Source organism: Mesocricetus auratus, unplaced genomic scaffold (assembly GCF_017639785.1).
Source record: "Mesocricetus auratus isolate SY011 unplaced genomic scaffold, BCM_Maur_2.0 Super-Scaffold_100676, whole genome shotgun sequence".
NCBI classification, from domain to species: domain Eukaryota; kingdom Metazoa; phylum Chordata; class Mammalia; order Rodentia; family Cricetidae; genus Mesocricetus; species Mesocricetus auratus.
The window spans coordinates 148,754,191-148,768,258 of NW_024429266.1; the positions used below are offsets into that span (position 1 = coordinate 148,754,191).

The 14,068-nt window shown below is 44.9% G+C and overlaps 1 protein-coding gene across 1 annotated transcript in view; it reads right to left on the reverse strand.

Annotated features, from left to right (window-relative positions):
• The window catches only part of Antxr1 (ANTXR cell adhesion molecule 1), a 185,601-nt gene that overhangs the window by 106,078 nt on the left and 65,455 nt on the right, over nt 1–14,068 (reverse strand). Inside the window, 1 exon segment of the mRNA XM_005071117.4 lies at nt 9,265–9,363. Coding sequence (XP_005071174.2) covers nt 9,265–9,363 — 99 coding nt within the window.

The following is a 14,068-nucleotide window of genomic DNA, read 5'->3' on the forward strand; positions in this document are numbered from 1 at the left end:
ATGTGGGGAGCACCGTAACTGCATGTGGGCCAAGACTTCAGAACCTCATATGTGTCCCTCACTGTAATGTCCTCCTGTGCTCATCAGGAACCAGGGGGACACCTTCCAAGAGGTAGAAGTGGGAGCCCAACCTTGTGCTTACACATGACCCAGAGCTATCTAACCCCCCAGGCCTGGAGCTGGAGGGTTTCATGGAGCCCTCAATAGCCAGATGCTGTAAGACCAGAGGATGGGTTTGGCCACAGGTCCTGGATCAACAGATGACAAAGTCAGTCATTCCAGCACATGGGTCTCCAGGGTAAGGCTCTGCTCGCTATGTCTCCATCCTGTTCTGTGGGGCAGACTGGAGCAGGACAGAGTCATAAGCACATGAAGAGCTGAGCTGCAGAGGTCCAGCACAGCTCTGACACTTGTGGGGATATAACCCTGGGCAATGCCTTTTACCCTGTTCACAACTTAGATTGCAACAGTACTCGGCTCTTGTTTTATAAATCTGATTGGGAATCACTATTAAAAGCTTAGCATTTGATAAACACTCAACACATTATCTGCAGTACTAAGGTGGACTACTGCCGGGTCCTCCATCTGTGAACCACAGGGTAAGTGCTTCTAAACTGAGGGGCTCTTGCAACCTAGTCACCAAGTTATAGCAGGTTATGGTGTGTGTGCACGTGCGCGCATGCGTGCATGTACATATATGAGACCCCCCTATCGAAATATGTCTCAAATAGGGGGATCTGCTCTATAAGGGACAGTTGGCAATATCTTAGATAGGATGAGGAATGGCATGAACATCTCCACAAGAATTATCAGCTCCGAATCTCAGCACTGCTGAGGGGAAAATGTCTGGTGTTAATGTCTGATGTGGCTCAATGTGGTTCTTCAGTCCATGGCAGCAAGGCTATAGGCATCACTGCAGAGTTCAGTGCCTCTGGGTTGCTTGCGCAATGTCCAGAAAGTTCAGAATTGTATAAGATGTTAAGTAGAGGAGGGAGAGGGAGCATGTTTCTCAAGTAGGCTCAGTGGGGCCCAGGCAGGTGGTACAGCGTCTGTGCATCATATAAGTGTGGTTCTTACGGGTGTTGTACTGCTGTCCGGGTCATGACATAATGGAGGTGGGAGAGCTGTGAATCTGGCACCTGTTATACAAACACCCACACAGGGCTCAAGGTGAGAATTACAGAAGGAATCAGGGTTGCCATGGTCACTGCATTTGAGAAGAGGGATGTGTGACTCGATTACATCACTGCCTCATAAGAGAAAGAGGCAAAAGAAGCCAGGTGACCCAGGCAAGAGTCAGATGCTCCGATGGTCTCTGATGGTCCCCACGGACCTTATGCACAAGTTTTGGTCTCCACAGCTATTGACACATCAGTGTTCAAAACTGCTTGTCAGAATGTTTCTCCTGAATTCTCAGGATAAAATTTTATTTTTATCTATTACAAAAGTAATGTGTGCAGTGTAAAAATTCTGAGTTGATAAAACTCTTAAAATATTTGATAATCCTAATTCCCAGTGATAAAATTTTTTTGTATGTACCTGAGACAAGTTGTCCCTATACATCTCAGGCTGGCCTTAAACTCTTGATGTAGCCTAGGCTGGCTATCCCATGTTAGCCTACTGAGTGCTAGAATTATTAAGGGGGTAAACCACCACAGCCAGCTGATAAACATCATGGAGGTCTTTGGGCATAATATTTCATTCTCTGTGTAGTATTTTTTTAATAGAATTAGGATCATACTACACATAACTTTGTGGGATTTGGCACTCATGTCTCTCTGAATTTATTAGAGCAGCTTTGGGTATTGCAAGAACACTAAACGAAGGTAATGGGTCCCAGTGTTCTCACAAAGCGTTTTCTCCTCTCTATAAATCCACACCAAAAAAATTCTTGACTCTTGACATTTGTAAAACATACAAATTATCTTCTCAACAAGGAATCAGCCTTTTAAAATGTTGTAATCCTGAGGTCAGAATCATTGTTGCACTCTAAACAGCTGTAATTTGCTAAGAATAAATATGCTTTTAAAAACCTTGTTTTTCCCCCATAAAGGACAATCGAGGATTCATGCCCAAAGCATGTGCCTTGTGATACACAAACTCTTCTTGCTGTGCGTAATTAGATTCAGAAAATGTTTACCTTCAGAGTTGAGATTAAGAGGCAAGCCCAACCCAAAAGCCTGAAGCCATGAACCACATGTCACAGCAAGATCTTGAGGGATGAACTCTTCATAGAAACCCAGGGCAGAGGAGGGAAGGAGGGCCCTAGTCCCCACTTGAGCTGTGTGGCATGTACATGCATGGCATGTGCCGCCGTGGCATGTGGGTTGCTGCCTAAACTGCCCAGGGAGCCAGGCACCAATGCACTTTCTTCCGTCTCTTCAGCAGACCCAACCCATCCTCTCCAAGTGAATGCTGAATAGACATGTAAACAGCACAGACTAACAGCCTGCCTGGGGCTCTGTTTTCAGGATCTTCTCGCAAATCATCCTATGGAAACGACAAAGGGGCAGAGCTGCACCACGTCCTCATCCATCACTACATACATATGGGCAGCGTCCACAAAGGTGCAGAAGTGGAGGGGATGCCAACTTCACACACAGAGCAGAAGGGTAAGGATGAAGGCAGGGTTCGGGGCACTCATAAATTTGCCTCAACACTGCCTACAGAGAAGAATATTTTGTGCTTGAGTCCATGCAGGGATTACCACTGAGCACTTGGTGGTCCCATGTGAAGTCTGACTGCACACAGGCCCCTGCAGATAACTCTGTCAACCTGCCTCTGTGAAAGTGTCTGTGGTGGCCAATCTCACCAGTCCTCATTCCCATGGTAGATTCCAACCTATCTGCTGTTGGAGTTGAATGACATGAACGAGTGGTGACATACTCTTTCAAGGAGCCACTTCAAAACTGGGACAAAATCCACCCTCCCTTTGAAAGCAGGAGTGATGGGATTTCACAAGCAGAAAGGAAGAGGCTGTCGAGGCTCAAGCTCAAGGGATCATGTAGGAAAGAGGTGCCACCTCGCCGAGGTCACACGGCCAGCTACCAAGATGAGGCTCTGCACCCTGGGATCTGGCTTCCCTTCACTGGGTTTCAAGTCTGCTCTCCTCTGTGTGATATGGGCAGTTCAATCCCTCTGAGGCATCTGAGCACTAGAGCTGGGACTTTGGGATCCTGGGGAATCCGTGTTTCATAGCAAAGCAGAGAAGTGGTCCTGAGCTTTGGTGTGAGATCTCCCAAGCTTAAGTTGTTAACCGTGCCATCTGGTGACCCCTGACACTTCTTTTCTCTGAGTTTGTTTAGTCATCAGGAAGAATGAGGACACGGATAAGTCTTCCCTCACAGCGTGGCTGTCACGGAAATGGGATGGCATGGGGAGGAGATGCCATAGGAGAGCCCTTGGACAGACAGCACAGGGCCAGCTAGGTGCTCTGCGCTCAGGAGCTGCTACCTCTTAGACGAAGCTTCCTGGGGGAAGCATCAAGACGCCATATCTCCTCATTCTGAGTGACACAGTGACGTTCTCATGGTACGTCAGGTCCTCAGGAACTCATCCAAATAGTGTACAGTGCCTTTGACCAGCACACGCAATATTCTCACTCACAGCAAAGGCTTTTGTTGGGAAGTTTAAGGTTTCCTTTTCCTCTGCCTTTCCCTCCATCTACTGTCACAGATACACTGGTGATGGCGTCTGGGTGCCCACAACGGCTCTGGCTCCCAGATGTCTTCTAAGGTGAAGTACAGTTTCTGGATAATAAGACAAAGTTTAAAAAGCAAACACCCTGGTCCATCTACATCCCGATATGGGCATTTTTTTTTGGGAAGCCGAGTATCTTAGGGGAACTTTCAAAACTGCGTGTTGGAGAAAGTATCTTCAAGGGGACTGTGCACCATCCTTTGGGGGTGTATGGAAAAGTAAGCCATAGCCAGGCCTGTTAAATAAGAAATCAAGCTGGGAAGTAACTTTTTATATAAAACATAAAGCATGGCTGTGAAACCATACAGTGAGCCTTGTAAACTGCAGTGAGACTGTAAAAATATCAGTCTTTGTTCCTAGCTGTTGTTACACAGCACAAGGACAGGCTAACATGTATTATTATTATTACATTAGTAAACTGTGCATGTTTTATTTAACATGCATAAATGGGTCGTTTCTCAGCTCATACCCCAGTATCTCCACTTCAGCATCGCAATCTCTATGCAAGGGGAATCAGACCTTCTCTTGGCATGGTACACTGAATGCTGAAGTAGGAGACTGTGCACCCAGGGTAAACTGATAACATTTGTGGTATTTCCAAGGTATGTTCTTGGCCAGAAGGGACCTTAGCCTGGTTATCAGAAAGCCAACCAAATGCTAAATTTAATAAGTATGCTATGTCTAAATAATTAAGTCAATTTAAATTAAGCTTAAAAATAACCTTACTGAGTTCTTTCTAATCACAGGGCAAGTGTGGTTGTGAAAGCAGACAGGGAGAAGAAAATATAAATTTACTGTAGTCTTATTCAGGGGTGGCTGATGCTAACAGTTCAAGTTGTGTCTTTCAAGTTTGCATGTGAATGTGTCTGAAGAAAAACAGATCCAAACACAGCTTCTATGTTATGTGCTTCTTGTAACTTTGTTTTAACACAAGATGTACCATTCCCACAGCAGTAGTCATTCTTCTACAATATTAGCTAATTACGAAGGCTGACTTGTAATTTACATGTGGCTCCTCTACCATGAAACCTTTATGCTGTTAGTTAAATGCCCTCTACCCCCATTTCTGTCTTCCTTTGCCATCATGAGCAGTAGCATGATAAGCAGCCATGTGACCCTTGTCTCTGTAGACCAGCTGTCCTCAACCTTCTTAATGCTGTGACCCTTTAACACAGTTCTTCATGTGTGGTGACCCTACACAGCGTTATTTTTTTGCAACTTCATTTTCATTGCTTCATATTTTTGTACTTCATAATTGTAATTTTGCTAGTGTTGTGAACTGTAAAGTAAACATCTGTGTTTTCCAATGGTCCTGGGCGATCCCTGTGAAAGGGGATCGTGACCCACAGAGTAAGAACTGCTACAATAGACATTCCCAACCATTTCCTTTGAAAGACCTGGATTAATTAAAGTGTGGGTCAGGAAGGAGCCCATCCACACTCACACTCGGGTGTGTGCCTCACTTTCTGAGGTTCTCCCTTGAGAAGCCCACCTCCATGCTTGCAAGGGTGTCTTACTTTCTAGCATCTCTCTATCTCTTAACCCTCCTGCTTATGTCTGTATGAAGATATCTCTATTAAACCTGGACGGCTTCATAAAAACTAATGTGTAAAAGTAGTCGGCTCATGTTAAGAATTGCCTTCTAAGATTTCTGACGGTGTCTCACTGACCATGGATGAAAATGCCATTCGCCTGTGTCCTTGTCCATTCTGGGCACTGAGGTTTCATGTTTGCTAAGGCAAAATCAGCGATGGAGGCTGGATGCAGTGGCACACGCCTGTGACCCCAGTGCTTGGAAGGCTGAAGGATTAGGAGTTCAAGGCCACCCTCAGTTACGGGGTGTGCTGGAGGCCAGCTTGAGCTTATGGGAACTTGTGGCAAGACCAGAAGCAAAGGAGAAACAAAGACAGCCTCCTCTTGCATGTCCATGCTTACCTGGACACGCTCACACTGAGAACTCTCTGTGCGGTTATGGACCACCGTTTTTCTTGTAAGTTTCCTTTCCATAATTTCACCTGTTTCTGTTTTTACTTCTGTAAACTATTTTATTATTTGTGTGTGGAAGTCAGAGGAAAACTCCGAGGAGCAGTTTTCTCTCCCTCCATGTGGGACCCAGGGGTTGACTGGCAGGCGTGTAATTTTACCTGCAGAGCTACCGCACTAGCTCATTTTTCTACCTTGTTTTTTTTTTTAACACGCCTGACTTCAGCAGATACTTTTATACTAAGCTTTTTGACCCTATTTGATATGTCTTATAAATACTTTTCCTTTATTTCCTTTTCTTTTTTCTTTTTGTTGGGGCTGGTAACAGGAGAATTTAAAACTGTGTGCTTACACTATCAGTTTTTTCCTTGGTGCCCAGTCCCTTTTTGCTCAACATCTTTATCCACTGGGTAATTATGCAAACATTTACTTTTCTAGAAATTTTATATTTTCATGTCCACATTAAAGTTTTCAGGTCATCTGGATTTTGTTTAACTGTAAAGTGAAAGATAAAAATCAAATGTAATCATTTCTCTAATCAGCTGGCCAGCTGTTCCAGCACCATGACCTGAACGGTCATTTAATTTAACACTAAGTTCATACTGGAGTCTGGCTCAGCTCGGGGCTCTGCCTCATTGCTGGGGGCCAATTAATCCAGCCACACATTACTTGCATGCTCAGGACTTTTCTTTTTGTTCATCTTAAAGTCAGTTTGGGCAATTTCTGCATTTTACTTGGTTTAGTCTTACAGTTTATTCTTCCACATGAAGTATAAAATTATTTTGCTAACTTAAAAAGCTCCATGGGAATTTTCACTGGGATTGTACTAAAAAATCAATGTTAAGTTTAAAACAAGTGATATCTTTACAATGCTCATTTACTTCTCTGTTTAGTAAGAGTGCCACGGTCACTGGTAATCATGAAACAATGCCAGCAGCAGAGACTGGGCAACTGTCCTCGGCCATGCCTGTTATGAGTCCCACCTGCCACGCTAAGTCTGTTAACAGCCTATGACGCAGATGCTATTGTCATGAGCATTTCACAGAGAAAAACCAAGGCACAGAATGTTGAATAACTTGTTACAGTAACAACAGCTGGAGGGGACTGAGCCAGGACCCTGGTGTCTGTCTCCAGATACTGCACTGTATCGGGAGCCTAGACCATGTATTTATTCTCATTTTCTTTATATTCTTCAAAAGATTCTTATATGCCACTCATATGCCATTTTTGCATGTTTGTATAAATTGTTCTCAATAGGTTTTGTTTGTGACATTTTCCCTGAATATTTTTATTTAAAAAAGTTTTTATTTATTTATTTTTATATGTACATGTTGGAGGGGGGGATTGTGGGGTTTGATGCCCTGGAATTGGAGTTACAGATGGTTGTGAGCCACCTAATGTGGTGCTGGGAACTGCACTCAGGTCTTCTGGAAGAATAGACAGTGCTCTTAACTGCTGAGCCATCGTTCCAATCCCCTGTAATAATTTCTAATGGTTGCTGTTGAACTCTGGACAAGGGCATCAAAAAAAGTCGAATTGTGCCAGGCGGTGGTGGCACACGCCTTTAATCCCAGCACTCAGGAGACTCGGGAGGCAGAGGCAGGAGGATCTCTGTGAATTCGAGGCCGGGCTGGACCGACAGCCTCCAAAACAATACAGAGAAACCCTGTCTTGTAAAAACCAAAAAAAAGTCGAATTGTTTATAACTGGGGATAGTGTGGTTAGGGTGGACACAAGCAGAGAATAATGATGGGTATGAAAAATGTCCCAATGAAGCCCATTATTTTGTATGTTAACTAAAAAATTAATTGAAAATTAGAAAAAAATAACTGAGGTGCCAATTCTGAAATATTAAGTTCAATGACTCCCTTACTGTCTAGCAATACTGTCTGGCAATAAACTAACAAGCCTAGTCTTTTAGGAATGCAAGATCATTCCAAAGCATTTGAAAGTGCTGGTGTTATCATTAGGTCCTCATGTCTTTAATGATGTCACGGCATTGTCTAATGTGGCAGAGATGGGCCATGTGCAGCTTTGAACACTTAAACAAAACCAAGTGAAATTAAAATTGAGTTTCTCAATCACACTAGCCAGGTTTCAAGAACCAAGAGCCACCTTCTGCATGTGGGAACCACATCGGTTAGCTCTTCAGAACATTCCCACCATTTACAAGATGGTGACATTAGAACCATCAATTGGCAAGTGCTGGCTGCAGGGTGGGTCTGACTGCGTGTTGTGTGCCCTCCTGTAAGACACACACACACACACACACACACACACACACACACACACACACACACACACACACGGTTTGCTCCACAGAGGCAAGTTCAAAGACTGGAAATCCTCAGAGCTTTTGACTTCTTGGGGTTTGGGCTCTGAAGAGAAAGTGGGGATTTACAGCGGTTGAGAAGAAGCTTCCACATTGTGCCTGCTCAGGGACACTGGAAAATGGTTTCAAACAGCACACGCATCTTAGACATTAATAAAGCTAACTGAATGTTTTCAGTGTTTGATATTATCCCAAGCCAGAAATTCCAGATGTCTGTGAGGAAGCCACCACTTGTGTTTAAACTATCAAGAGGGTTTCAAAGTTGTCAAGGAGAGAAAAAAAGGTGTGTCCTTCAATTTTCCTAATTTGAAAACAGGTTCAGACCTCCGGTCTTCTGGGGCTCTAAGGAGAAACTCCAGAGTGAGCCGTGAGCTGCCTGTGGGTAGGGGTCTGCCTTCCTTCCCTCCTAAGCCTCTGGGCTGCAGAGCAGAAAGGATAAAGCCGGGGAGGGCGCAGCACGATGGAAAATGTAGCAGAGTGTGGCTGTTGTTTATCACCGCAGACAGGGAGCCAGTAATTGTCCATGTGATGGACGCCAGATGCAAATAATAACCAGGCTGCCGCCATCTGCCTTTCTGGAACCAGACCTCCCATCTCTCCTGGACAGCCAGAGTCACACGTCTTTAAATTCAGATCTTGCCTGCTGCAAACGTCTCCCGGAGGTTCCACTGCTATGGCAGTTCATTTTCTCTTATGAAATGCGTTTAGTTTTAGTTCCATCGTCCTTATTTCATGTAAAGTACTCACCACAGTGAGAGTTTCTTGACGACTCTAAACAAGAACCTTCCAGATTGAAGAAAGTTCCAGAATCCACACATGCAAGCCCAGGATTCTGGTTTTTGCTTTATTCAGGATTAATCACTTTAGAGCATCTTGTTTTCATTCTTACCTCAGAATCTCTAGTGCTTTGCTGAGAAGCCTGAAGTTCCACAGGTCCTAACTAAGCAGGGCCTACAGGGAGTGAGGGACTTGGTAGACCATAGGAAGGAAACAGGCCCTCCCTGCCTCTTTAGGGCTGGTTCTGTGCTGGGGGACACGGAAAGCTCTTGTCAAGGATTGTCCTGATCCCCAAGCCGAGTGTCCTTGGACTGTTCCTACCCAGTGGAGTCCAGACTCAGGTCAGAAGCAAGAGCATCAACAGGAGCATCTGTTCCTCACTGGAGGCCTCACTAGCACCGAACAATTCTCTGAGGACCACTGTAAGTGGCTATGCTGGTACCCCCCCCCCACACACTATCACCAGGACTTACTGAGTGTGACTGAGTCATTGATCTTGAAGCTGCAGAGGACCCTGTCCACGTTTCGGGCGTGTCGGAAGCCATTTCCTCTTACAACCACTTGAAAAGACTCTGAAACGGGGAAGAAAGGCGCACGTTACTTGATCATTACCCATGTGTGAATTTGCTTTCTGTTCACTACAGAACCTGTGGCGGCTGTTTCCATAGGCTTCAGAATGCCAGGAATGAGAGCAACCCTTAGGCTCCTTTCCACTCGCTGGCTCCTTCTCTCCGATGTCATCAGGGAAGACTCGAGGTTTCCTGCTCAGAACTGCCTCTCCCGACTTTTGCTCCTGCCTGCAATGTCTTCCTCCCCTCTCTATTCAGATCTTACCCACTTTTCAAGTCTAGACAGTTCTAAAACAGCCAGAGGGGACCCAGGGAAGGGTCTTCCACTTCCTCCCCACATCCCTCCTTCAGTCTGATTTTCATTTTGGAACCTCCTGAAAGAATTTTTTTTAGGCCAAGATGCCGCATAAACTTTAGGAACTATGGGCCGTGGCACTCAGAGCCTACGGGGAATCACTGCTGGGCGTGCAGCCTCGTAGCGTCTGGTAGTGTCCTTCTGTCTTTCTCCCTCACCCAGGAAAGTATTCCTTTAGTTAGTAGTGGTGTGACACTTTTGCAGCTTTCCTCTCTCCCGGGTGCACCGCTGTCCTGTGTAGCATGGTGCCCGAGTCACTGTACTCAGCTACAGCGCTCTGTGGAGGTCAGATGTCATGCTTGAACTGACACTGGGCCTTCAGGGCAGGGCCATTTTTCTATGACTAGGAAACACCTCAGGGGCTTGCATATCAACTGCACACTGGTAGAATGTAAGTCCAGTTGTTAGTATGCATGACTGACATTATTATAGGTTTAAAAACTCTTCATTATATTGTCCTACCAAGGAAAAAAGTCAATCAGTGAAATGCTTAAGAATGCCTACTTATGTTTGGTGATATCAAGTGATTCATTCTGTTTATCTACTTTTATTTATGTGAGTCTATGTGTAAGGACTCAGGCATTGTGCTGGCCTGACCCCACACCTGGCAGAATATACCCAGGCAGTACCCTGGTCAGCAGGCAGGTACAAAGGATCCCTTTAAAAGAAAGATCCCCACCCACTTACCACCCCCTGCTGTTCCCCTGGGGCCAACAGGACTTTTCCTGTCTCCCTCTTCTCTCCTATCCTCTGTCTATCTCTGTGTCTCTGAGTCTCTTTCTCTCTTTTTCCTTTCCCCCTTTCCCTTTCTAACTTCTGTCTGCCTGGCATGTTTGTCCCCTGCCTTGGTCACCCTTGCCTGCCATGGAGTCCACCAAGGTTCCCCACTCGCTTTATCTAACACTGTGCTCCTGCCTACAGCGGCCGGAGGACAACCTTGGCATTTTTTTTCCCTCAGGAGCTGTCTACCTTGAGTTTTGAAGCAGGGTCACCTTTGACTTTAGGCTTGCTGAGTAGCCTGAGCTGGATGGCCAATGAGCCTCACCTGACTTTGCCTTCCAGCTGCTAAAATTTAATGTGTATGACACCATACTGTCTGAAAGGTTCTTATTTTCCTTCAACCTGTGTCCTGGGGATTGATCTCTAATCCAGAAGAAAAACTGCAGTGTTTGTGAAAGTGGATCTAAAGTAAAAACTATCCAAATCGAGACTTCACAGGATGGGGAATGGAAGAGCTCGCATATGGGACTCTTTCAAAGTTAAATGCCATGAGCTTATGTCACTTTCATTCCATGGAATTCAGAGACCTTGTTTGCCAAAGCTATAACTGATAGTTAATGGTCCCTCGTATGCCCGCCCAGTGGTGAGCGGTGTATGGATCTGATGTAATTTCCATCTCCCTGCAGGCCAGGGAGTGTAGCTGAGAAAGTGATCTCAGAGAGGTTATGTAACTCCTCAAGATCACACCAATAAAACCCTCAGACCTGATCTGGAATCCAGGGCAGTCAGTCAGGCGCCAAGGGCCACTAGCTTAGCTGTCATCCACTAATTGGCTGAAACAGAAAATGGACGCTCCCTGTGTTGTGACCTGGAGTCCTTTAGGAGCCCGGACTATGATTTCTTTAAAGTTCATCTTATCCTAATTTTGAACAGGTATGCTCATTTGTCATCCGTGTTGGGCTGACTTACGCACCAAACAAGAGACCAGCTGTGAGGAAGTCAGGAGTGCCATGGGTGGAGAGTACAGCTAGGAAGGAAGGCTTCAGAAGAACTGGGGCCGGAAGAGAAAGGGGATTAAGATTCTGACCTTTGGATGATTTGCCCAGGACCAGCAAAGCTGGACTGGTGTCCTCAGAGTCAGAACCTTGGTTGGGAACTTTATTAACCAATGTGGTTTCCCAGGGCTGCAGGCACGGCAGTGAGGATGTATACAAGCACGTTGATAGCTGCACACATTTGCTGAGTTTAGAGAACTGGGTTTAAAACCTTAGATGCTTCCCTCCCTGGCACATCTCTGATCCTCGGCAGGTTCGATGGGTGGGAAGATTCTCACTGCACTGCATTTCCTCAACAAAGCTTGGGGAAGCCTATCTTGTGTTTCCAGTTTGAACACCAGACATATAGACATCTGGTCCACACTTCGGCCGATTCCACATGTTTTCTGCCTTGCCTTTGCCCCCCCCCACCCCCTGCTTTCCTCACAGATCAGCAAAGAGAGTGGGGATGCTGGAAACAGGCTGCATGCCAAGCTCTCTTCTCTAACACCATGTTCAGCACTGCCAGTTCAGCTGTTGAACCCTCTATAAAAGGAGCTCCCCACATGTCTGGTTGGCCCAGCTTCAGGAAGTTGAGGAAGGAAGACAGCAGGGACCCATGATGGGAACCAAATCATGCAACCACTTAGGCCTGGGGAGAAGATGCTGGAGTGAGAGGCAGGCTCTTACCCTGCCTGGCAAAATTTCCATGTCAGTACACACACTTGGTTTCCAGAACAGCTCAAACGTCTGACCCAGCAACCTCACTGAAATGTCAGATCCTTGTACAAAGAAGTTATGTAATCCAGCTCTGTATAAGGAATCTGTAGTAAGGAGGAACCAGGACATACCCCACCTAGGACATCTCACTCTAATGTCCCTTATCCCCAGAGTCCTACAATCTACCCTTCACAGCCTACATAGTTCAGTGCTACAGGAAATATGAATACAGGATCCTCTGCAGGATCCCAGCTCCTTCAGGAAGTTTCAGAATGGACTGTGGACCTTCAGGGACTGTGTGCAGTGGTCTTTGATTATTCTTTTGTGATATTTACCCTTTAAGGTATGCTTCCTCAAGACATTAATATCCTTGTGTAATTCTTCTCCCTAATGATAATTTAAGGTTCTTGATGACAGAAGTTAGCATTTCTATTTCTTCTAGATGCTTGCCTGTGCTAACCTGGAGTGGGGTTACCTCCATTTAAGCTCATTGGATGAACAATATGGGGAAAGGCAAACTTTTTGGCAATAATCTGGCAACTCCTCAAATTTTTAAATATGATTACTCCATGAACCAATCTTTCTGTTCCTAGCTATCTGTCCAAGAGAAATGAATACTCTGTCCACACAAAAACTTGCACAAGAACTAACAATAGCATTGTTCCTAAGAGCCTACAACGGAAACAGCTGATACCCATTAACTAATGAATAAGATTTCTCTACATAATAGAATATTACCTAACCATAAAAAGAGACCAAGTTCTGATGCATGTTGTGACACAGGAGCTATGCTAAATGAGAGAAGTTAGATGCAAAAAGCCTCACACGACAGGATTCTATTCTTGTGAAATGCCCAAGTTAGCAAAGACAGGAAGCAGATTAGAGGCTGCTGCGGTGGAGGATGGGAGTGACTGCCCACACTAGGTACAGTTTCTTTCTGGATGCTGAAAGCATTGTGGAATTAGGATGCTGCTGTGGTCACACAACACTGATATGTTAAAAAAAACAAATAAATTGTATTCTTTAAAAAAGTGAATTCCATAGTTTGTGAATTAAAAAGAGCAAAAAATAAAGGGTGTGGCAAACCTACTCCATCCTCTACTCTTTCCTTTTCTTTCTTCAGTTTTCTTTACTTTTGTGTTTTCAGTTAAAGCACATGTTTTCTGTCACTCACTGGACTGAAATAGAGACATCTGCATATGTTTCCCTTGCTCTGCTCTCTCAGCACTGCTGTGTCTGACTATGGTCAGGACTACTTCATCCTGTAAGTCAGTTCGTGTTTTCTCTCCTAATAAATGCTCATTGCACCATGTAACAAACTTTAGAACATTCTGATTTAGAACAAGGTCTGTGAGACATAACTGGCATTTGCTAGCATTTGACATGAGAGGCTCAGGAGAGCAGACGGGATGGTGACCTCTTGGCCACCATCAACGTTCCCCTCTGTTGCCTTTGACTTCTCTCTCTGTTCCTCCTTCTGTCTCAGGAACTGCTGGTCTGCTCTCTAATAAAGCATCAGTTAGAACTTTCTAGAAATTCATGGGAATGGAATCACACAAACAAGCTGTTTTTCTTGGTGCTTCCATTAGTGTAGTTAAGGTTTGCCTGTAATTACTTTGAGGTTCACACAGGTTTGTTTCAGGGGTGAGTATTATTCCAACATACAGAAAACTTAAATATGCCCATTTACTTGCTCATGAATATGTGAGAGGTTTACAGCTTTGGGTCTATTAAAAATAGAGCCATATGAGCAACTATAATTAATTTTGGCTGGTCATAGATTTCACTTCCGTTTTTATTTTGGGTAAATGTCTAGGGATGACAAGGCTGGTCCATCTGGTCAGCGTATTTAATTTTTTGAGAAACTGGTTTTCACTGT